We start from the raw sequence: 23,611 nt of genomic DNA, 5'->3' as shown, positions 1-23,611 counted from the left end.
TACTGGCCCGACACACATCCCGAGTGGGGCCTCATGTCTAAGATTTGCCTAAGGCCTCACAAAGCCTAGAGCCGCCTCTGTTGCAGATGGTTCGGTCATAACACTGCTTTTTTAAATGCCCCATTTAGACAGTTGGTGTATCTCTGAGGACTGATTCTCCAATATAAACCAGAATGTGAACATTGTTTTTTCTTCTCCCTCTTTCTTCCCAGCCTGGAGATGATCCATTTCCCAAAGACGAAAATGAAAAATTAATTTTTCACAACACCGATATCCGGGATACCTGGAAGGTAAGCTGGGAAATTTGGTCATTGATTCTGGGATCAGTAAAATCTCATATAAGCTTTGCTGTCAATTCAGTATTTTTAAATCTTCAGTTTTCATTAAAATAATACCTGGAGGTCCTGTAATGAAGGTCTCTAATTGGGCACTTCTGTGTGTGTGGTGACACTTCTCTGCCCCCGTTTCCCAATTGTGATCCATGTTGTCTCCCTGTCACACGATGAATACATTTGGCTGGATTAGACATTAACTTAAACAGGCAGAAAGGGTTCTCTTATTGCACTTTAAGACCTGTAAAAATATGGAATACTGCTCCACAGATACTGGTTGTGCTGACACAGTGGACTGTTCAAAAAGAGGGTTGTATCTGTTTCTAAATACACACAAACTAAATGATTTCTAATATTTATAAGCAATAATTTTGTATTATGTTGATTACGCAAGTAATTGATTGCTTTAAGGTGGCAGGAAGGATTTTTTTCTTATTCAAAAGATTTAATCACACTTTATGTGTATCTGATTTTTTATTTTAAATGATGTAATTGGTGATTTCCAGGCTTTGGAGGCTTGTAAAGATGCGGGACTGGTCAGATCAATCGGAGTGTCTAACTTTAATCGCAAACAACTGGAGCTGATCCTCAATGCACCAGGACTGAAGTATAAACCTGTCTGTAATCAGGTAATTACAGTGATTAAATGGGGAGAGACTTTAGGGAACAAAGCTATTGTATAGAAAATAAGGGTTACAGTGTTTTTATATCAGCTCTAGAATTAATTCTTACTAATGTCGGTTAAGGTTCTCATTTATCTACAGTGCCTTGCAAAAGTATTCACCCCCCTTGGCTTTTTATCTATTTTGTTACATTACACCCTTTAGTTCAATGTTTTTTTTAATCTGAATGATATGTGATGGATCAGAACACAATAGTTGGTGAAGTTGGTGAAGTAAAATTAGAAAAATATATACATAAAACTATTTTTTTTACAAATAAAAAACTGATAATTGGCATGTGCGTATGTATTCCCCCCTTTGTTATGAAGCTCTGGTGCAACCAATTACTTTCAGAAGTCACATAATTAGTGAAATCATGCCCACCTGTGTGCAATCTAAGTGTCACATGATCTGTCATTACATATACACACCTTTTTGAAAGGCCCCAGAGGCTGCAACACCTAAGCAAGAGGCACCACTAACCAAACACTGCCATTAAGACCAAGAAACTCTCCAAACAAGTAAGGGACAATGTTGTTGAGAAGTACAAGTCAGGGTTAGGTTATAAAAAAATATCCAAATCTTTGATGATCCCTAGGAGCATCATCAAATCTATCATAACCAAATGGAAAGAATATGGCACAACAGCAAACCTGCCAAGAGACGGCCGCACACCAAAACTCAGGGACTGGGCAAGGAGGGCAATAATCAGAGAGGCAGCACAGAGACCTAAGGTAACCCTGGAGGAGCTGCAGAGTTCCACAGAAGAGACTGGAGTATCTGTACATAGGATGACAATAAGTCGTACGCTCCATAGAGTTGGGCTTTATGGCAGAGTGGCCAGAAGAAAGCCATTACTTTCAGCAAAAAACAAAATGGCATGTTTTGCGAAAATGTATGTGGGAGACTCCCAAAATGTATGGAGGAAGGTGCTCTGGTCTGATTAGACTAAAATTTAACTTTTTGTCCATCAAAGAAAACGCTATGTCTGGCGCAAACCCAACACATCACATCACCCAAAGAACACCATCCCCACAGTGAAACATGGTGGTGGCAGCATCATGCTGTGGGGATGTTTTTCAGCAGTCAAGACTGGGAAACTGGTCAGAGTTGAGGGAAAGATGGATGGTGCTAAATATAGGGATATTCTTGAGCAAAACCTGTACCACTCTATGTGTGATTTGAGGCTAGGACAGAGGTTCACTTTCCAGCAGGACAATGATCTCAAACACACTGCTAAAGCAACACTGGAGTGGTTTAAGGGAAAACATGTAAATGTGTTGGAATGGCCTAGTCAAAACCCAGACCTCGATCCAATAGAAAATCTGTGGTCAGACTTAAAGATTGCTGTTCACAAGCGCAAACCATCCAACTTGAAGGAGCTGGAGAAGTTTTGGAGGAATGCGCAAAAATCCCAGTGGCATGCTCATAGAGACTTATCCAAAGCGACTTGGAGCTGTGATAGCCGCAAAAGGTGGCTCTACAAAGTATTGACTTTAGGGGGGTGAATAGTTATGCACATTGACTTTTTCTTTTCTTTTCTTTTCTTTTCTTTATTTTGTCCTATTTGTTGTTTGCTTCACAATAAAAAAAAAACATCTTCAAAGTTGTGGGCATGTTCTATAAATTAAATGATGCAAATCCTCAAACAATCCATGTTAATTCCACGAAAAATGCCAAGGGGGGTGAATATTTTTGCAAGGCACTGTAGGTCAGGGTATAGCAAGTAGTGGTTCCATTTAACTGGACCTGTTCTATAATGTTGAAGATGTTTCGCTATCTAGGTGGCTTGGTCAGTTCTAAAGCAACCCTTTCATAAAAAAGCTCCTTTGGCTGTACTTCTCCTATGGATCACAGGAGTGTAGTTTATTCTGCACTCCTGTAACCCATTTTCAGCAGACACCGGGCTTAAGCACCCATCGCACAGCTGGTCAAGGCTCCAGAAAGATCGAGACCATATGGTCAGGAATCAGGATCCACCCACATGCCTGGACCGGCATCCGGTCCAGGCATGTGGGTGGATCCTGAGCCGCTGAGAGCCTGAGCCAGCCGCTCCCACCCCTTCACAGCTTAGTGCTCCAGTGAGCGCGAGGGGGCAGAGAAGGGAGCTGGTGACTGACAGTCACCGGCTCTCTGCTTAGGGAGCTCTGATAACCCAGAGATCGGCAGTGTTTGATCACTCAGTTTTCAATCTTAGAGTCGGCGGGGGGACAGATGCAGCATTGAACCGATGCTACATCCACCTAGGAAGGTATGATTCACCAAAAAAATATTTTCCATACTTCTCTTTTTAAAAAAATTCTTAAAATAACACTTTGACAAAAAAATTACCTTGACCACAGTTTCTGATGTTTCAGGAGGCACAAAAGATGTCATAAAGCCTTACTACTGTCTCTTTGCAAAGCTTAGTGCTTGAATACCCAAGAGACGATGCTCCATACCATTGCAGTGAAGTATGAGTGGAGTTCTAGCTATGCTTTAATGTGTTTTTACAATTTTTTTCTTATTTACTAAAATATGTTTTTAAAAAGCCTACATTGGCTAACTGTGAAGAACCGGATCATATTCAAGACCCTCTGCCTCACCCATAAATGCATACAAGGAAACGCTCCGCAATATCTCCGGGAAAAAATAAAACACTACACACCGATTCGCAGTCTTCGATCAGCTAACCAAAACCTCCTCCTCATTCCCAAATACCGCTACAAAGCAAAGGGAGAACGTAGATTTGCAGTCCAAGGACCTCGCCTATGGAATGCTCTCCCAACCAACCTCCGCATGGAAGAAAACCACCAGGCCTTCAGGAAAAAACTAAAGACCTTCCTTTTCTAGAAGCTGGCTACAGAGAATACATCTAGCGCCTTGAGGCGATTCAGTTCGCAATTGCAGCGCTTTACAAATCATTCATTCATTCATTCATTCATTCATGTGGCGTTCTCCCTAACCAGTACAATGTTTCTCTCTGCAGGTGGAGTGCCACATATTCCATAATCAGACCAAACTGCTGGAATTCTGCAAATCCAAAGACATTGTGCTGGTTGGATACAGCGTCTTGGGTTCCAGCAGAGTTGAGGGCTGGTAAGTGCAAATGTAACTTGTTAGGGACCTAGGGCACATTTCATACACCCCCCAAATCCTTTCATCCTCTGTCCACTCATGCGGCTACTGGTACTTGCTGTTTGATAGCAAAGGTTCAGTTCTGTGAGTCATAGCTGCTCTAAGCAACTAATTCAGCTATAATCAGCTAAAACAGCTTTTTCCCAAAAGTATTTGCTAAAATGTGAAAAAACATGGATCTTTCACTTTCACATAAAAACTAAATGCTAAAACAGAAAAGAAAAAAAGTTTAGTTTTGTTTTTAAAAAAAAGTGTTTCCTGATTAACCCTTTATTGTCTAAAAGGATAGACCAAAACTCACCTCATGTGCTGGAAGATCCTGTTCTCAATGAAGTAGCGAAGAAGGTTGGACGGTCTGCAGCACAGGTGGCGATGCGTTATCTACTGCAGAGAGGGATTGTTGTCCTTGCAAAGAGCTTCACTGCAGAGAGAATCAAACAAAACTTCCAGGTGAGTCAAACACAGATATTGACCATCCAGAAATGTGACAGTCTGTAAGAAATCCTGGTTAAAGCTCAGCTTTGGAAAAAAGGTTTTAATTTTATTTTAGATAAAGCATGGAAGGGTTGGAAGCTCTCTCATGTTTGTAGTACTCTATGGGGGAGATTTACTAAAACCATATGTCCTAACTTTCTGAGATGGGAATTAGGGACACCTGTTTGTAAAAGTATGTAGACATAGGACACACCCCCTGCCACGCCCCCCCCCCGTAAAGTAGAATTGTATAAAAAAAATAATTGGTTAAATCCAGAAGTGCTTTTTTACCACTAGTATTTCTTTATATTGACTTTTGGAATTTACAAATACAGCTATTTAAAAATAGGATAAAAAATTTAATACTGTAAAACACAGTATTACAGCAACATTAACTGTTGGCAAGGTCAAGAAAACTGCCATCCGCCCGTCAGTTAATAGCTGACGGGCACCCAACCGCAGCCATCGCCTGTTTGACACCTCACTGCAGGCCAAGATTGAATATGTCCAACCCAATGTCGTTAAGGTGAACGCCATCCGGTCTCAACAGATCATCAGCAATGTCCCGCTTGATAGCAGAGATTAAGTCCACAGAACGTGTGTAACCCCCATCATTCCCTTCAGCGTGAAGAATCAAGATGATGGGGCCAGACACGTGGGACCTCAGGTGCAAAACACTCTGAAGGGAACTTAGGCCAGCGTAAGGGGAAGGCCAAAGAAACAGGGCAGAAGAGGTCTCACAAGGGTACAAAACAGCCCTTCTGCCCTTGCCAAAGCTGTCGGTTTTTTGACGTGCGCAACAAAACTGACACACAGCGATCAGAGAAGGTAAAGTCTTTCGCCAGGATGCTGCCGGCCGAGGACGTGGATTTCAAACCCAGTTCGCAATGCAAAAGGCCCTGAAAAATGCCCACGAGAAAGCCACTTGGAAGAGAAGGGTCTTAAAACGGGGAAAAAACAAACGGATGGAACAGGGAAAGGATACTGGAGAGAATGGTGGGGAAAAAAACAGGCACCGGGAATCGAGGGAATAGGTCGCACGTCTCCAACCCCTCAGGACCCGACAGACAGGGAAAGCTTTTGTTATGTCCTCCTTCTCCAGGAGATGGAACCAGAAAGACAAAGCAGACATAGCCGATGAAAACCGTGGAACCAGAAGAACCTTATTTAGTAGATAAACAAGGTAGGAAAATAAAGCCACGCGTCTTTTCTGTGAACTGGAAGACTCACTGCCCGACACCTAGACCCATTCATCCCACACACGACAGTATGACACCCATGACCGCGGGGTAAGTGACGCCCGGAGGAGGAGGTCTAGCAAACATCGGAAACGAGGTTCCACAAGTAGGCCAGACAGGGGAGGCTCTCCAGGGAAGCCAACGGGGCGAGGGTGTGGAAACGATCGAGCTGTGAACGAAAGAGAGCATCGGCAATATCATTAGCGGTTCCAGGGACATGCCTAGCTCTAAAACATATGTTAAACTGAAGGCACTTTAAAACCAAAAAAGGCAGCAACGACATGACCGGAGGGGATCTGGCGGACTGTCAATTGATCACCTGCACCACGCTCATGTTATCAGACCAGAAAACCACCTGGCGATTGCGCAACCGCTCGCCCCACAGCTCCCCAAGTCATGCTGCATGGGCTTGGTGATGTGGATATAAAGGTGGGGGGCTGCCACCCCCTTTGTGGCCCACGCCAGGCGTCTACAGAAAGCCCTTCCCATGCGGATGACTCAACAGGCAAAGACCAAGTGACCCAGCAAAGACTGAGGTTTTTTCAACTGCAGCTTTTTAGCCCCTTTTGCCAAGTGGACCAGGGAGAGAAGCCTAGACAGCTTGTCACTGGGCAGCCGGAAAACCATCTCCACGGTGTCGATCTCGATGCCCAGGAAGTCCAGAACCGGCACAGGCCCACAGTCTTGTCAGCTGACAGTGGTATGGCAAACCGCTCGCATGTGTCCTGAAAAGCAGACAGGAGCTGCTGGCACTCACCGCTGTCCGCTGGGCCCACGAAGAGGAAGTCATCCAAATAGTGTAACACAGAATGCAAACCAGCCGCCTGGACCACTGCCCATTCCAGTAAACTACTGAAGAGTTCAAAGAAATAATAAGAAATGGCACATCCCATGGGAAGGCACATGTCAAAAAAAGTAGCTTCCCCGAAAGTAGCATCCCAGCAAATGGAAGCATTCCGGCTGGCCTTGGCCAGCAGAGCTGAAGGACCATCTGCCCTGATCAAGTGGAGCCCCTTTTCAAACGAGGCATAGTGGACCCTGGATTCCTCCTTGTCCATGCCATGATTGACCGAGGAGCCAGAAGTATAGGACAGGTGATGGATAAGGCGGAACTTTCCCTCAGCCCTTTTGAGGACCACACCAAGGGGGGAAACCCTCAGATTGTGGAAAGGGGAAAGATCCAACAGGCCTGCCATGCGCCCCAAATCCAATTCCTTCTGGAGTTTCTCGGCTACTCTGGACTTGAATTAAACGGCTGTTTTTAAATTTGGTGCCATGGTCGGCACATCCGAAGGAGTAAAGAGGGATCCAAAAACCATGGTCCAAACCGTCCCGCAGGACCAAGGCCTCTCTATGAAGGGGGTACCAGGGAAGAATCTCTGAGACGATCACTGGAGTCCTCCGGTTTAGAAACATCAGGCTTGGCCCCCGACCGGGAAAGAGGTTGTTTTCCCTTTTGGAAACACCGGCTGGCTGGGTGAGCTCCCCCGCAAAGTGAGCACTCGTGCTGAAAATGGCACGCAGTGTACCACTTGCAGTGGCTCTCATTGAACAGCCAGCATAGGCCTTTTTTTGGGAAAGCCGACGCTCCGAGGGGGCGCCGGCTGGGGGCTGAAAGGACGAAGGCCTGTGGGGGCACATAAGAAATAACCCTGGTTACCGTCCTGGCAATCAAAACGGAACTCCTTCCATGACGCCATTTTTTGACGAAACTGGGTGTCACAGTGGAACACTGGCCCCCGTACAATTTTTAGGCACCCCAAATTAGATCCAGATAGCAAAAGAGGGATGCAGCTAACTCTGGAAAATGCTCGCAAAGCACTCCGGTGTAAGCACAGAACCCCTGCAGCCAGTTCCCGAATGTTTGAGGAAGCTGCTTAGATTTTTCACCCTGTCTCGCCATGTCAACCCGACGGGATTTGTCGATCATCTCATGATCAGGGGGGACTAAAGCGAGGAAATCCATAAATTCGCAATGCCAGATTCTACCCTTGATGTCTTCCGACAGGTGTGTGCCGATAGGCAAGGCCGCTCACAAAGCGCCACCCGCGGAGGGAGCCAAAAAGAATGACGGGCCCAACACACCCATGCGAGACGGGACCGATTTTACGACCTTAACAATGCGCTCGTCTGGTGGACGCGATGCGGCAGCGTCGCTGGATCTACCCCAAATCAAATCACAATCATACTCGGATACACGGGTGTGCAGCTGAAGAAGGGCGACCAACAGCAGGTCCAGGAATGTCCGTGGGAGGAGCCAGCAGGATGCAGCGACGACCTTCATCTTGAGGAAAGTTGACGTCTGGCGAGGCTGAAAGATGCTGGTGGAAGGATAGGTCCAGAGGCGGCGGTCTGGCCCCCGATCCTGAAGAGCCCGGGGGGCGATGATGGCAGCCAAGCAGCATCTGGAGCAGCCAGAGACCCCAAATGGAGGACTCGCAGCGGGTGCAGCCCACCTCCTGGACATGGCATGCGCATCTCCCGCCCTGCCGAGCGCAGAGAGATGGTGCTGAGTCTCAGGCAGGGGCGAAGCTGCAGCGGCAGGCCCCCAATGGGAATCTCCCCCCCCGCCAGGCGCAGGGAGATGGTGGGGGGAGGCTGTGGCAGCGGACGTCCGGTAGGAAGCTCCAGCCCACCTGGGGGCAGGGAGCTGCATATGGTCAGGGATCCGTGATGAGGGGACAGGAGCAGGAGACCGCCATCACCCGCCCAGCCGGGTGCAGGGAGATGAGGAAATGCAGGGGGCTGAGGTAGGGGGTGATCGGCATGGTCGACACTGCCATCCCCCACCCATGCAGGTGCAGGGGGATGTGGAAAGCCAGGGGACAGCGGAAAGGGGTGAGCGCCAGGTGCAGCTCCACCCTCCCCCACCCAGATGGGTACGGGGGAATGCGGCAAGACAAGGGTCAATCGCAGGGGGTGATCGGGTGCACCACCATTCCCCACCCAGCCGGGTGCAGGGGGATATGTAGTAGCCAGGACAGAGGAAGGGTGGACTGCTGGAGGATTTAAATATCCCGCCAATGCGGGGGGGAAACCATTAATGGAGGCAGCGGGCACTCATGAGCGGGAATCAGAGGCGGGAATCGCAGCGGCTCCACCCTGTGCAGTCGAGTGGGTGCCTGTGAAGGGGGAGCAGCATGAGTAGCCCGGACCAACCGCCAGAGGCATCTGGGGCTCTGGGAGCGGGGCGGGCAGGAGGAGTCCTGGCCCATAGTGAGCATGGATGGCGGGGGGACCCGCCGGGGAGAACTCCGGCGGCAGATGGAGGCAGGGGGGGACGAGCTGGGACCAGTGACTACAGGAGCCCCGGGGGGATGTGGAGGGGAGGCAGGGGAGTATGACGGCCTAGAAGGGCTGGAGCTCAGTCGGGAAGGAGAACAGGTATGCCTCCTGGCCCTAGGAGTCGAGGGCCCCGCAGGTGGCTGTGAAGAAGGGAGGGGGGATAGTTCAAGGGTGAGGAGGGAGAATAACCATCCAGCCTGACCTTGGACAGCCAGCTCGTGGACCCTGGCCAGCAGAAGATCAGTGTCCATGGCAGAGGTGCAGGGTCCACAGCAGCTCTTCCAACAAATTCTCTGAAAGACCCAGAATTCCCTGGGGGCACACATTCCCTGAGCTCAGGCCCATCCCATCCCCCATATTTTTAACCAGTTGTTCTCCTTGTCCCGACACCTAGCTATGCCCCCATCAGTCAAGGCTCTCTTTCCCTAGGGAGGGGGCTTATTAGGCCTTCATGCTGATAAGGAGAGAGAGTGGAGTGATAGAAAGATGAGCTCATCCGTCTTCTTCTTCTTTCACTGTCCAGTCGCAGGCACATAGAGGGATAAGACCTGTAAGTGTTAAAAATCACATCTCCTGCCTTGCTGAGTAAATCTCAAAACCAGCTACAATCCTATGTCCACTGTTTCATCTTAACATATCTTTTTTGTAATTATACTTGTTTTGTTTTCTTGCAGCTCTTTGACTTTCAGCTGAGTGCCGAAGACATGAAAAGATTGGATGGCATTAACAAAAACATGCGATACTTGAGCATTGATAAGTATGTAAGACCCTTGTCTGTCTGCTTTATGTGGAATTTGTAGAATTCTTAGATAGGATTTACCTTTCATCTATTTAACTTGATTTATCTATTTTAACTTGATTTTCATATATTTAACTTTAATGGTCTCTAAACTTAAAACACAAATTATGTAAAAGAGTTCTTCTAATTATTCATAGGCATATATGTAAAAGCCAAAGTATTGATTTAGATGTCAAAACAATTGATCTTGTATGTAACTTTTTTGTGCCTGCTATTGATTTAATGAAGAAACTTAGGATCCGTACACAAGATTACAATCCTGAATAAAAGTTGATTGACTGAGAGTCAATGCACAATCCTCTAGGGTTCTTCTATTTGACTTAAACAAACTCTATTAAAGAGTGAAATACAAAAAAGGGAGGAACTTGAGCTTTGAGCCACTTGTGCATTGAATCTTAGTCAATAAAGTTTTATGCGAGATTGTAATTTGGTGTGCAGCTCAACAATTTCTTTATGCAAGATTTGAAAGTAGGGATGGATTGAGTGGGATGCTGGCCACCAGGATCAGGCTGAGTTCTGAGTATAACAGGCACAGTCTTTTAATAGGCGGGAGGTTGGCACTGCATGGCAAGCCGCACCCTTCATGATCCTCATCTCTTGCCTGGTGTCTTGATGCCAACAACACCACGTTTGAGCTCAGTGTCACTGCTGGCCAAGTGTGCATTCGGTACACTGTATGGGAAAAAAGAGGCCACAGCTGAGGGAGATACTAGAGCCGGGCCAGCTGCCGAGTGGTGCTTGTATACAGGTATGGAGAACGAAGATAGGGTGTGTGTGCAGTGGTGAAGGCTTGGGGAGATGCAGAGGTCAGAACTGAGGGTGCAGAAGTGAGATGTGGATGAGAAGTACAGATGTAAGCAACTGTGAAGGCTGCAGAGCTTAGCTGTTGAAGAAGTGGGGGTTGGGGGTTGCAGAGATAATCTGTGGAAGAGGGGTGCAGAGGTGAGCTGTGGACCATGGTTAGCTGTGGCCCAGAGGTGCAGATGTCATCTGTGAATAGGGGTTAGCTATGACCAGGGATGCAGAGACAAGGTGCACTGGTGAGTTATGGACAAGAAGTGTAGAGGTGAGTTGTGGATGGGGATGCAAAGGTGAGCTGTGGACAGTGGTGTGCAGAGGTGAGCTTTGGATATGGGTTTAGAGGTGAGCTTTGGACAGGGGTGCAGAGGTGAGCTTTGGATAGGGGTGCAGTGGTGAACTTTGGATGGGGGTGCAAAAGTGAGCTTGGAAGGTTATGCAGAGATGAATTGTGGGAGGTGGGTTGCAGAGGTTAGCTTTGGACGGTGGGGTGCACAGATGAGCTTTTGGACAGGTGTTCAGAAGTAAGCTTTGAACAGGTTCAGATTTGAGCTTTAGGAAGGGGTGCAGAGGTGGGGTTTGGACGGGGTGCAGAGGTTTGTTATGGACAGTTGGATGCAGAGGTGATCTGTGGATGAGAGGTACGGAGGTAAGGTGGGCATGGGAGGTGCAAAGGTGGGCTGCAGATTGGAGGTTCAGAGGTGAGCTGTGGAGAAGGGTTGAAGAGGTAAGCTATGGACAGGTGGTGCAGAGGTGAATGATGAGTGTTGCTTTCTTAAGGGGAAACAATTTTTACTGGGGAAGATTTATAGTTGGTGGGGAGGGACAGCACAACATACAGAGATCAGTGGGCAAGAGTATGTAATGCAGCAGTTAGGATTTTGTAGCGTACTGTACGCATTACCTACTCCTAATTGCCATGCTCTGTATGCAGTGTTATATGTCACATGCCCCTTACTGCTCTATGTTAAATAGTAATGGCTGCTCTGAGCACTGTATAATGGAGTGTACATTACATATTCCTGAGCCCTGAACCCTGCACCCTGCACACTGGGCTTGACATTACATATGCCTGACCATTGCACTCTGTACATTATATACTCTTGACCCCTGCACTCTGTAGGCTATATAGTTATTACATACTTATAACCAAAGTGTTAACAATTGCTGGTTGCTATGTAGTCCCAAACAATGTTATTGAAGTACTTCTTTAATCTAGGCTCAGAAGAATCTTTAGCTTTTTGTCTATAGTTTGTGTATAAATAACATATGGAAGGTTAGTGCAGTGTGGTTCTATGCACGCTGCATTATTGTTCCCTTTGGAGTGCCCAGGGGTGCGAAGTCTTTCACAATCATACCAATTCCCCTTTCCCACAACATCACTGTACAGTTCTAGTTCCACATGAAAACCAATTGGCAGATCCAGATTTGTGCAGTGATGCTTAGGCAAGCGTGGTGGCAGCTGGGAGTGGGAGCCTAGCTGCTAAAGATAATCGGGCATGCCTGATTATACAATGCTCAGAGCTGCCATTACTATTTAAAATAGACAGGGCCGTCTTTAATATCGATTGGACCCTGGGCAAAACTTTTCTTGGGCCCCCCCATGCAATTTTGCGCTCCGCCTGCTCTGGGACATACAATACATAGCAGCTAGATTCAAAATCAGTTTACTGTATCAGATCAGGCAGTGATTGCAATTGGTTGCCAGAGGTTACAGCATATCATTGCCGCTTACTGACTGGTTGCTAGAGGTTACAGCACATCATCTCCTCACTGCCTGCACACCATGGACTGGGGAGGTGAGCAGACCCATCAATAGACAAAAAACTGCTAGGGATCCTAGAACGCCTGGGATCAGTGGCAGTGCTGGGAGGGAGGGGAGGGTGTGATCAATTGCAATGCTGATTTTTTTACCGACTACTAATATAAAAGAGGAGTTTCAACACTGGCCACTAATGTAATAGGGGTTTACACTGGCCACTAATGTAATAGGGGTTTACACTGGCCACTAATGTAATTGGGGTTTACACTGACCACTAATGTAATTGGGGTTTACACTGACCACTAATGTAATAGAAGCATTCACAGTAACTACCAATGTAAGGAGGGATTTACACTGACCACCAATGTAAGGGGGACATTCACACTGGCCACTAGTGTGAATGAAAGTATTCTACATCAAGCAACAATGTAATGAGATTTACACTGATCACCAATGTAACTGAGACATTTAGCCTGGGTTCACATTTGCGTGTGTCGGGAATGCATACCAAATCGCTTTCCTGGCACCACAGAAACATGCTGCCCTATAGCAGATACACAGCAGTGCCATCAATTGTTAATGACACCCTCACACATCTGCTGGCATGTGCTGTGCAACTGTGTGATTTTGAAAAAGGGTTTGGGACTTTCTTCAGCATTTCTAGTGCTTAGAGAATCCCATTGAAATGAATAGGCTGCCCTACATGTGACCTACATCTTTATCCACCCTGTCATTGCACCTTTGCATCCTAAAACCCATTCTAACCTCTGTACCCCAACCCCCCCCCCCCCCCCCCCCCCATCCTCTCCAACCCTCCACCCCTTTAACTCTACCTACCTCCTCTACTCATCTTTGCACCCACCTTCCTTACCTCCATACATCCCCTCCTTGCTCACCTGTGCACCCCAAAGTGTAATTCCTTTGCTTACCTTTGCAGTACAGGCTGATGTTAGTCTTAATGACCACAGTTGTAGGCAGGACTTTCAATCATGTCCCTTTACCTCCCCAGTGGGCAGCATTCAGTATAGGTGATGGTGGATATGACCTCAGGGGGGCATAATATATATACATAGCTCCCAACTGTCCCTGATTTGGAGCAATGTCCCTCTGTCCCTCATTCCTCCTCATTTGTCCCTCATTTTGGTCTGATCTATATAGTTGTATATAAAATTCACTTTTTATCCATCCAAAAGTGTTTTCCAGCGCTAAACCTTTCATCTGATTTCTAAATTGCTGCATTTGTAAATTCCAAAAGCCAATATAAAGAAATAGTAGTAGTAGTAGGTAAAAGAAAAGCACTTGTGGGTTGAACCAATCTTTTATTTTTTGTATAACTCTCCTTTAAGGGGGCATGACAAGGGGTGTGTCCTATGCCTGCATACTTTTGCTGATAGGTGTCCCTCATTCCCATCTCAAAAAGTTGGGAGGTATGTACATATGAATGCCGCCTTTATTTACATATCAATGCCGCCGCTATTTACATATGAATGCTGGTTATTTACATGTAAACACTGGGTGTGCAGGTGAGTTACCCATACACAATAGGGCAGAGTTGGGCAGCATTAGTAGCAGCACTTCACACTGAGATATTGGGACACAGCACAGGACTAAAACCTCAAGGGATGAGGGAATTTAAACCAGGATAGTTGGCAAGTATGCGGCAGCTGCTTTGGGCCCCACAATAATGAAAGGGCCCAGGGCAGCTGCCCCTTTTGCTCTGCCTTAAAGACGGGCCTGAACATAGAGCAGTAAGGGGCATGTGACATATAACACAGTATACAGAGCATGGCAATCATGCTTAATAAACTGGATGAAGTGTGGGAATGGCACAAGTTTGGCAATTTTGCCCTGGGCACCGAGTGACTTTGTTCTGGTATTGATTACATGTAAACCAACTGTCCCCCTTGTAAGTTTAAAAATTAGATAATTCCTGGAGTTCATTTAAATTTTTTAGAGTCATAAGAAGTCGATGGGTGATTCTTCCACCAAAATAAAATATCAATTTCAGGTGTTGCTGCCCTGCTGTATACCTGAATATTAATGCAAAGCAAATTCTTTTTTTTTTTTTTTTTTTTTGAGATTTGATAATATTTTGCAGACGAGGACATCATTGATTAATATATCTCTTCCTCTCCTTTCATTTAGCTGGAAGGAATCTCCTAAATACCCCTATGATGATGAGTATTAAAGCACTGGATTTTCCAGCCTGACACCACAATGCCCGGAGCCATCATCTGACATTGGTTGGATGTGACTGTCTTTCCAGTGCGAGACAATGATGACACAAAGTGCTATGATCTCACACTGTGCAGACTGATGGTTATAATGGGATGATTCATGGGAGAGTTGAATTGTGTCATACATTTGGGCTTTTCAAGTATTGGAGCTTTAGCATTGAAATAAAGCTTTTGCTTGCTGGAGATTCTTAGGTCTGAGTCCCTATGTTCTGTGACAGTTTTATCACTGGAGTGTCTTATGATATTCTCTTTATGTTATCCTTTGTATCAAAAAGCTATTGACTTATGTTGAAGAACAAAAGTTACAATGTATTGTCTGTACACTGCTGTCAACATCAGGCAAAGATTGTGGGCGATCCTGGCACTGGAGTAAGAGAATATGTTGTGCTGAAACATCTTTTTAAACATTTAAATATAGTGTAGAAAGAATCCTTGTCAGGTTTTTATTGTTGTCTGTAATATACACAGAGATTCCCTCTTTTTGTCCCACTTACCATTGCCGCTAGAACAAAACCTTATAGGAAATCCAAATATTTAAAGCTATCAGTGTATCAGGAATAAAGGGGAAATCTCCAATGGGGAGACCTGTTGACCCCCTCACATTTGAGAGGCTTCCTTTCATTGCCTGTTGTGTCTCTGGGGCAGGAGTTGAAGGGGAACCTCCCAAGCAGGACATCAGCAGAAAATAATTGCCAGAGTTCTAAATATTTCCCTACTCTATCCAAAACTTAAAAGAAAAAATGTTGTGGCTTTAGGCACACTGAGTGGACAGATATCTTTATAGAGGGAAAAAATACAAAAAAAAAAAAAACCTAATAAACCCTCATAAAAAAAAATTTTAAAAATCAGTCGCCCCTGCTAATGCCTAAATATTGATGTTTCTGTATAGGAATATTCACAATAAATGTGATTTATGTGTCCAAAAACACTTAAAAAAGCAATCTATACTAATGTTCAGAGAATCGTGCTTTCCAGATTTTAATCATAAGGATCTCAGTTATTTTTGTCTAATGGAAACAATCCTGTTATATCTGCCAAAGATATTTTCAGAGACTATCTGTTGGACATACTCTGTATCTATTTATATATTGTCATTTCCAAGTTCCAGCCGATGGTATGTTGCCTTTTTGTATTCAATCACAGACACAGCAAAAACCGACAGAAAATATATTTTAGTGACTCCTCATTAACGATGTGTCCAAAACAGCTAAATCTTTAAACTTATTTGACATCTATCTTTAAAGTTTTATGGAAACACACTGGGTAAGTGGTTAGCGCACCTGCCTAGCAGCACTAAGGCCATCGGTTCAAATGCCAATCATGGCACTACTTACCTGCAGTTTGTATGTTCTTTCTGTGCATGCTCCAAAGACATGCTAGTAGGTTAATTGGCTCCTACATAAATTGGCCCTAATATGTGTTTGTATGAATGTGAGTTAGGGACCTTAGCTTATAAGCTTCTTGAGGGCAGGGACTGATGTAAATGTACTATATATGTAAAGCGTTGCATAAACGGATGGTGCTATATGAGTACCTGTAATAAACCCTGAAAAATCAAAAAGCGCATAGTCAGTGCTTTCTCTTGGCCTAGGCCGACAAGGCCCAGGCCTAGAGTGGCACTTTGCAGTGAGTGGCAAAAAAGCCGCCCCCCTCGCACGAAAAAATCCCCCCGACCCATCCTCCCGTGTCCCCCCTCGAACGGCCGCCTTCCGCACATATACAGTCCCCAGCTGCCGCCGGCTTGCTGTAGCATGGCACTTGTTATGGGCAGTATGGAGCCTACTTTGCCAGGTGGGGGGAGGGACTAGTGCCTCCCTAGAGCAGCCGGTGACTGGCCATTCAACTGGCGGAGGAGGATCCTACTGCTCCACCTACCCTCCTCCACTCGGCATTCTTAGGAGAGAGGAGGATAGAAGGAGGACGTAGGGAACCCCCCAGGCAGTGGCATCGCTATGGGGGTGCGGGTGCGGAACGCACCCTGGTGACACCATCCAGGAAGCAGTAGTAGTGGCGTGTGCTGTCGAGCCCCCCATCAGTGAAGTGGTGACAGCGCACTGCTGCTAAGCTGAAGAGAACTCAGCAATGGCACTATGACAGGGGAGATGCGAGCTGCGGGCTGTCAGAAGGTTTCCTCCGCTCACCCCCCTCTTTTTCTGTCAGCTGCGCAGGATAAGAGAGATGGGCTCTTTTTAGATTCACCACCCAGCTTCCTGTTAATTTTTTTCCCATCTCCATTGGCCACAGAGGAGGCCAATCAAAAGAGACTAGGGGAGCATAATGGGACATGTAGTCCCAGAAGATAGCGGCCCCATTGTTCTCCAGAGGGAGCCGGCTACAACCCCCAGCATGCACTCTGCTGGGGGAAGAAAGAGAGATCCCAGGAACAAGCTGAGGGAGTGAGTGCTACACTGTAGCAGCCAGTTACAGGAGACAGAGAGAGTGCCACGCTGCCCAGCACCACCTGAGAGCGCTACACAACACAGGGTGAGCGAACATTCTGAATCACTGCTGCTGTTTTGCTGGGTCTGGTAAGAGGGCCTGTTAGCCATTACTGATCCTAGGGACTGAGAGGGGGAGGGATGATTTTTTACCACACCAGGTGACATCGGAACTTCCCATAGAGGGCAGCGGGGCTCTGATAGGTCCGTCTCAGCAGAGTGAGCGGAGAAAGACCTGTAATCTGCCTGCTCAGTGGGGATCAACGGAGTGATCCCCGCTGAGCTAGCGGAGTCTGTCATAATGGATCAACCCTGTGTGAAAGGGGCCTTACAGTGTCATCTCATGAGATAATTTACGAGAGCGTGTTTAGGGGCGGGCAGGGTAGGGGTTGGGTGAGGCAAGTGGTGATGAGTAACTCTTAAGGCCTGGCTAGTGGCCTGCATTGTACACTTACATCTGTCCCTGCCCTCAAGGAGCTTACAAGTAGGCACTTGGTGCCCACTTTTAATGTACAGAGAGGAAGAGGTGTAGCTCTAAAAGGAAAAGGTGGAGCCTAAAGGGGAAGGGGTGTGGTTTACAGGTGACTGGGTGGGTCTTAAACAGAAAGGGGTGTGGCCTTAGCAGGAAGGGGTGGGTCATATTTAAATTAGGTGGTGCACGAGTTTAGTCAGGCCTAGGGGAGCACAAAACCTAAATACACCACTGCCTATAGTGCTGCAAGATGCAGCCTTTACAAGGTTTGAGCAAATAATGCAATGCTCAGAATCAGTGTAAGTCCTTTGCAGGCTTGTGATAAAATCCACAGTGGGTGATCTGGCTCTGATGCTCTCTCTCACACCAGTACAGACATAAATTCAAAGAATAGAGCCGGCAACTCCAAACGTCCTTGTTGCTTCTTTATTGGTGCATAAAAAAGTGAGTAAAAATATACAGGGGCTTATGTGTTCCGACTTACAAGCCTTGATCACAGCACAATTTTCAAGTTAAAAAAACAGAACATAAATACTGTTTACCAAACCACACCTTCCAATTAATTATCTAATTGAAACAGCAATTAAGAGACATCCAAAACAGAAGGTGAGGTGTAGCACTTGGCAATGCAAACATGGAAAATACTTTCTAGTAATGAAAAAAATGAATAAAACAAGACAAAAAGACATATTCCAACATGGGACTACATATTTCCGTATGACTATGTATCCTAGCATGGGACTATATATCCCAGTATGAGACCACATATCTCAGCATGACCACATATCCCAGCATGGGACTACATATCCAAGCATGACTACACATACGGTTTGAACTCAAGATATGCAGCAGACTTGTTTCCTTTTTAGTTTATTTGGAGGAACCTTTTTCTCCTGTTTTATACATACTTTGTCATTTTCTATTGTGCAGATAATGTGTACAAACATATATCCATTGTTGGAAAGTATTTTCCATGTTTGTATTGTCAGCATGGGACTACCTATACCAGCATGACTACACATATGGTTTGAATTCAAGACATGATGCAGACTTGTTTCTCATTTAGTTTATTTGGAGGAACCTTTTTGTCTTGTTTTATACATTTATTTATTTAGTTTTTGTAATTTTCTATTGTGCAGATAATGTGTACAAACAACATCCATTGCTGGAAAGTATTTTCCATGTTTGTATTGTCAAGTGCTACACCTCATCGTCTGTTTTGGATGTCTCTTAATTGTTGTTTCAATGAGATAATGATTTGAAAGGTGTGGTTTGGCAAACAGTATATATGTTCTGTTTTTTAACTTGAAAATTGTGCTGTGATCAAGGCTTGTAAGCCAGAATGCATGCCGGCTCTATTCTTTGAATTCACAAGGTTTGCTTGTGTTTTTTTTTGCACAGACTGTATCTGGTTTGCATTCCATCTGATTAAAAGAACTTTCCACAATTTTCTGCTTTAGGGTGGCTCCATCATCCTGCAGGGTCCCATGGAGACACCTCTACGTACTCGCTCCCAGCTGCATTTACACAATCAGACACTGGAAAGCCTACAGTGCCAAACCACTCCCTTGTTCTTCCCTTCTCCATCTGCTTGATTGACAGCATCTAGAGCTTGTGCTGTTCAAATGATTAGTACCCTGTGACATGCTCAGTGCACAAACTTCCCTACCCAGAAGCTGAGGGAAGCAAAAGTCAGTGCTAGCCTAAGTACAAAATGAACTGTGGAATCTGTTTCTCTCACTTAATTAAATTGATTCATAAATAAATAATGGAATGTTTGATACTACATTAGGTAGAGTTTACTGATATATTCAAAGTGCCACTTGGAACTAGTACCACAACCTCTATCAGCATCCACAGGGATCAACATTTAATGAAAATTCACACCATGAGTTGTCATGTTATCATAAAATTTCATAAAGGTTCCTCATGGTGAATTGATATGTTACCACTATTATTATGAACATACAGTATATTTTTTCAAGCTTGGATCAATCTTTTTTGCAACAAGCATCAATGTCAGAAAGTTGTTTAGGTCCAAACACCATAGTCCACTGTGAAAATGTAAAGACCTTTCTGTGGACAATGGATACAGACTCAATGCCCATGAGGTACTAAATAGGCACATATTAATTTTCCCCTGCATTTGGAGATCTTACTAACATCAGACAATGGAGTCTCATAGATATCTAATATGCATCACCCAGATTGTGCAGGGCCACCAAATGAAGATAAAACATATGAGCCTGCATGCCTCTTAAGTTCTGAAAATGATAAGCTCCCCACACCTTCATCCCACCAGCATGAGAATGTCATTCTCATGCAAACAATGCAGAAATGGAAATAAGGCACGTATCACACTGGAGCATAACCACGGAATTCGGGAGGAAGGAACAAACACATCAAAATAAAATTTGAAAAACAAAACAAAAATGCATATACATATGTTAAATATTTTTATACTGTATCATCTTCAGGGAAACATTGCAACCTTAGGGGCTTGTTTACTTCCAATTAATCGCTCTTCATAGAGAGTTTGACAGGCAAGGAGGTGTTATATCTCTCACCACCTTCTTGAACCCCTTGTTTACCGCAGTAGCGCAGCACAACCACGCGGTTGTGGGGCGCTTGCAGAGTGTCCCCATTGGAGAAAGCAGATCAGCGGACGTTCCACTTTTGGGTGGAACTCTGCTTTAAGCCCTAAGCTAAAGCTGGCTATAGAACCCCAGACAGGAAGGAACAGGGTTAACTAAAATAACAAGAGTTGTTAAACTCCATTTTGATAAACAGGTTCACTATAGTGGCTGGGAGTGTGTGCACTTTAATAAAGCTGACTGTGGGCTTTCATGTGAAAGTGATACAAGTGGCTGGGGAGCTGCCTATCATTTCCACCACCACCGCAATGTGCCACCTCCCCCCCGCGTGACCCCTCCGCCATGTTTACCGGACTCCGCTGCCTCACCTGCGGGCCCGGCGCTGTCATTGTCAGTTGTCACTGGGAAGGGCAGCAGGAGCTCAGCGGACCTCTGTCTGCTCAGCCTCCCTCCTGCACACAGACGTGTATGACGTCACTTCCTAGACCCGAGCTTTAATTTTCTGGGATCAGTGCCAGGGAAAGCACCTGATGGAACACAGTCTTTGTTCCATCAGCTGCACTGGATTAGAGAGGAGACAGGTGTCTCCATAAAGAGGGGGCTATGTGTGATAGCAATAAAGTTACAGTATGTAAAAATAAATAAATATATAGATAGTAAACCAAAAATGTTTTATGTATATAAGGAGACATATACATTTAAAAAACAAAATTGTATGAAATTTTTAGGATACCACAGCCCCCACACCTACACCTACAAAAATGCATGCGTTGGGGCAACTACATATGAAAACAGGGATTGTCCTACACATGTTATAGATCAGTGTGCACACCAGAGTGAACGCAATAATTTTAGCACCAGTGCTCCTGCATTACTCTAAACTGATGACCTGTAGGGGAATATAAAGGTTTAACATGGGTATCTACTGTATTTACTCACAACCTCATCTTTTATATTTTACCAAAGAAATTAGGTAATAAATTGCACTTATGTGCCCAGAAATTACCTTTAATGTATTTTTTACTGAAATGTTGCACTAGCGTGAGGTGACATAAAAATTAGAACTACCAACATTTTATACTCTAGGGTGTCTGCTTTCAAAAAAATTAAAATAATATTTTGGAAGTTTCAGGTAATCTTCGGGCCTAAAACGTAAGCAAAAAATCTAAAAAGTTAAAAAATGGCTCCAGGACTGCCGCTGTGGAAGTGGTGGTAGAAGGGCAGTGGGGGGGAGGAGGTGGCGGGTGGAAAAATGCACCTTTGCCAAAGTAGACAAAAATCCTTGCACCGATCCTGCACTTTGGTGCAGCACGATTTGAAAAAAAGAGCCATGCACTTCTTCCGTGCAATTAAGATGCGGTAGACAGCATATTCAAATCATCTCCCCATACCTTTACCTGACATGCAACCCAATATCATCAATGATTTTCGAAATTTGCATGTTTTCTTCAGGCAGTTGTCTTCATACATTTTATTGGAGCAGCACCAAACAAAAGTTCCAGCATCATCACCCTACCCAATGCAGATTCGTGATTCATCGCTGAATATCACTTTCATCCAGTCATCCACAGTCCTTTTCTTTAGCCCACTGTAACCTTGTTTTTTTTTTCTGTTTAGGTGTTAATGATGGTTTTCGTTTGGCTTTTCTGTATGTAAATCCCATTTCCTTTAGGCATGTCTTACAGTTCGGTCACAGACATTGACACCAATTTCTGCCCTTTTGTTCCTCATTCGTTTTTTTGTGCATTTCCTGTTTTCAAGGCACATTGCTTTAAGTTTTCTATCTTGACGCTTTTTTGCTTTTCTTGGTCTACCAGTACGCTTCCCTTTAACAACCTTCCTATTTGATTTGTACTTGGTCCACATTTTTGGCACAGCTGACTGGGAACAACCAACATTCCGTGATGATTTACCTTCTTAAAGAAGTTTTAAAAATGATCTCCTTTGTTTCAACTGACATCTTTCATGTTGGAGCCATGATTCATATCAATCAGGTTAGTGCAACAGCTCACCAAGGTGTGCAAGCACTCTTTTATAACTGCAGACTAATTAGCAGATGTAATCTGATGCAGCTGTTTGTTTTAGAACAGCAAAGTACGTATGGCGATTCCATATTTTCCTCACTATTAAGTGATTCTATATTTTTTTCTGCTTGATCTGCAAAAACAGCTGCAATTACTACAGTTTTCTTTCTTTTTTTCTTTTTTTAAGTGTTTCTTAAAGCCAGAAGGTTGGAATGTTGAATGAAAATAGTTTTGAAGCATGTCTGTGATTAGTTGTTTTTTTTTTTTGTACACAATTAAACAATTGAATAAACATTTTCCAAGAGTGGTGATTCTATACTTTTTGCCAGGGGTTGTAGTGATAAGGGCTAGCAAGCTGTATGCCAGTTGCTAATACTGGCACTGTAACATTATAGCTATATCTGTGCTATACACCAGTGGTTCTGGATGCACTGATGGCTAAAAGGGACAAAAGGGACAAAAGGGAATGATTTGCATTACTCTGCCCACTTTCCTATAAGCAAAAACTGAGCTCCTTGTGTAGCGCTGGTAGATTTTATCTACCGCTGATAGGTAAATTTAGTGGGTCGCTTATTATAGGAAGTTAGATTTGCCTCTGTTCCAGCTTGGCTGATGTTGCATGCAGTTCCACATTGTGCCGGTGGGTGTCGTTGTCACTGTCGGCAGGTGTTGGAAAAGCAATGTGTTGAAGCGAATGAGTGCTCCTCTGTCCCGGAGATAACTCGGTGGAGGTGGTCCTCCTAGTTGCATTCTGGGAGAGGGTATTTATGGGACAGACGCCATGTTTTAGAGTTCGTCTTCAGCCACCTGCTGGCCCTCCTGGCCGACAGGTATGCACTAGGAATACCACCTCGTGGTCCTCCGTTCCGGAGGCCCGCGTCGCTGCGGCGTGTGGGTGGGCCCAGAAGCCTGTCTGGGGCCTATCACAGTAGCGGAGGAATGGTCCTGAGCTGTCTATCCTGAGTGAAGAAGCTGGACAACCGAGAAGATCCCAGGGGAGGACCCGTCATGGAAGGATCATGCAGAGTGCTGGTCTGGAGAGGGGCCTGGTGACTCAGTTGGAGGATGCATTCCAAAGTAATCTTACAGTATAGTACTGCCGGGTTGGCTTAAAGGTTCAAGTACTGTATCTGACATTCATCACAAACCAATACATCCTGTGGCAGAGGATCGTATGGGTTTTATTCCAGATAAGTCTGTGGCAGAGACTTTTGTTCGTGCTACGTACTGGCTGCTAGGCAAGTAAGAGATGTCTATCCAGGCAGGCAAAGATTGAATCCTACGAAAGGGGGACTATTCAATTACAAGTGTTCAATTGCAAAGAATGTTCTGAAGAAATACAACAGAAAAGTATTTGAGCTTCCCTGCAGCTTTCCTAC

General features: G+C 45.1%; 1 protein-coding gene across 2 annotated transcripts in view; it reads left to right on the top strand.

The window, feature by feature from the left end:
• Window positions 1-14,887, top strand: part of LOC141132853 (aldo-keto reductase family 1 member C1-like) — a 36,783-nt gene extending 21,896 nt beyond the window's left edge. The window contains exons 4-9 of one of the 2 annotated variants that reach the window (XM_073621772.1): window positions 213-290; window positions 839-961; window positions 3,963-4,072; window positions 4,396-4,561; window positions 9,783-9,861; window positions 14,613-14,887. In XM_073621772.1, coding sequence (XP_073477873.1) covers window positions 213-290; window positions 839-961; window positions 3,963-4,072; window positions 4,396-4,561; window positions 9,783-9,861; window positions 14,613-14,677 — 621 coding nt within the window. In that variant the 3' untranslated portion in view covers window positions 14,678-14,887. Of the gene's footprint in view, window positions 1-212; window positions 291-838; window positions 962-3,962; window positions 4,073-4,395; window positions 4,562-9,782; window positions 9,866-14,612 lie in introns of both variants that reach the window. The other variant, XM_073621773.1, reaches the window with a different exon arrangement.
• The last annotated feature ends 8,724 nt before the right edge of the window (window positions 14,888-23,611 follow it).

The sequence above is a fragment of the Aquarana catesbeiana genome, linkage group LG03, assembly GCF_042186555.1.
Source record: "Aquarana catesbeiana isolate 2022-GZ linkage group LG03, ASM4218655v1, whole genome shotgun sequence".
NCBI lineage: Eukaryota > Metazoa > Chordata > Amphibia > Anura > Ranidae > Aquarana > Aquarana catesbeiana.
The sequence above is the reverse complement of the archived record's forward strand: the minus strand, read 5'-3'. Positions and strand labels throughout refer to the sequence as shown.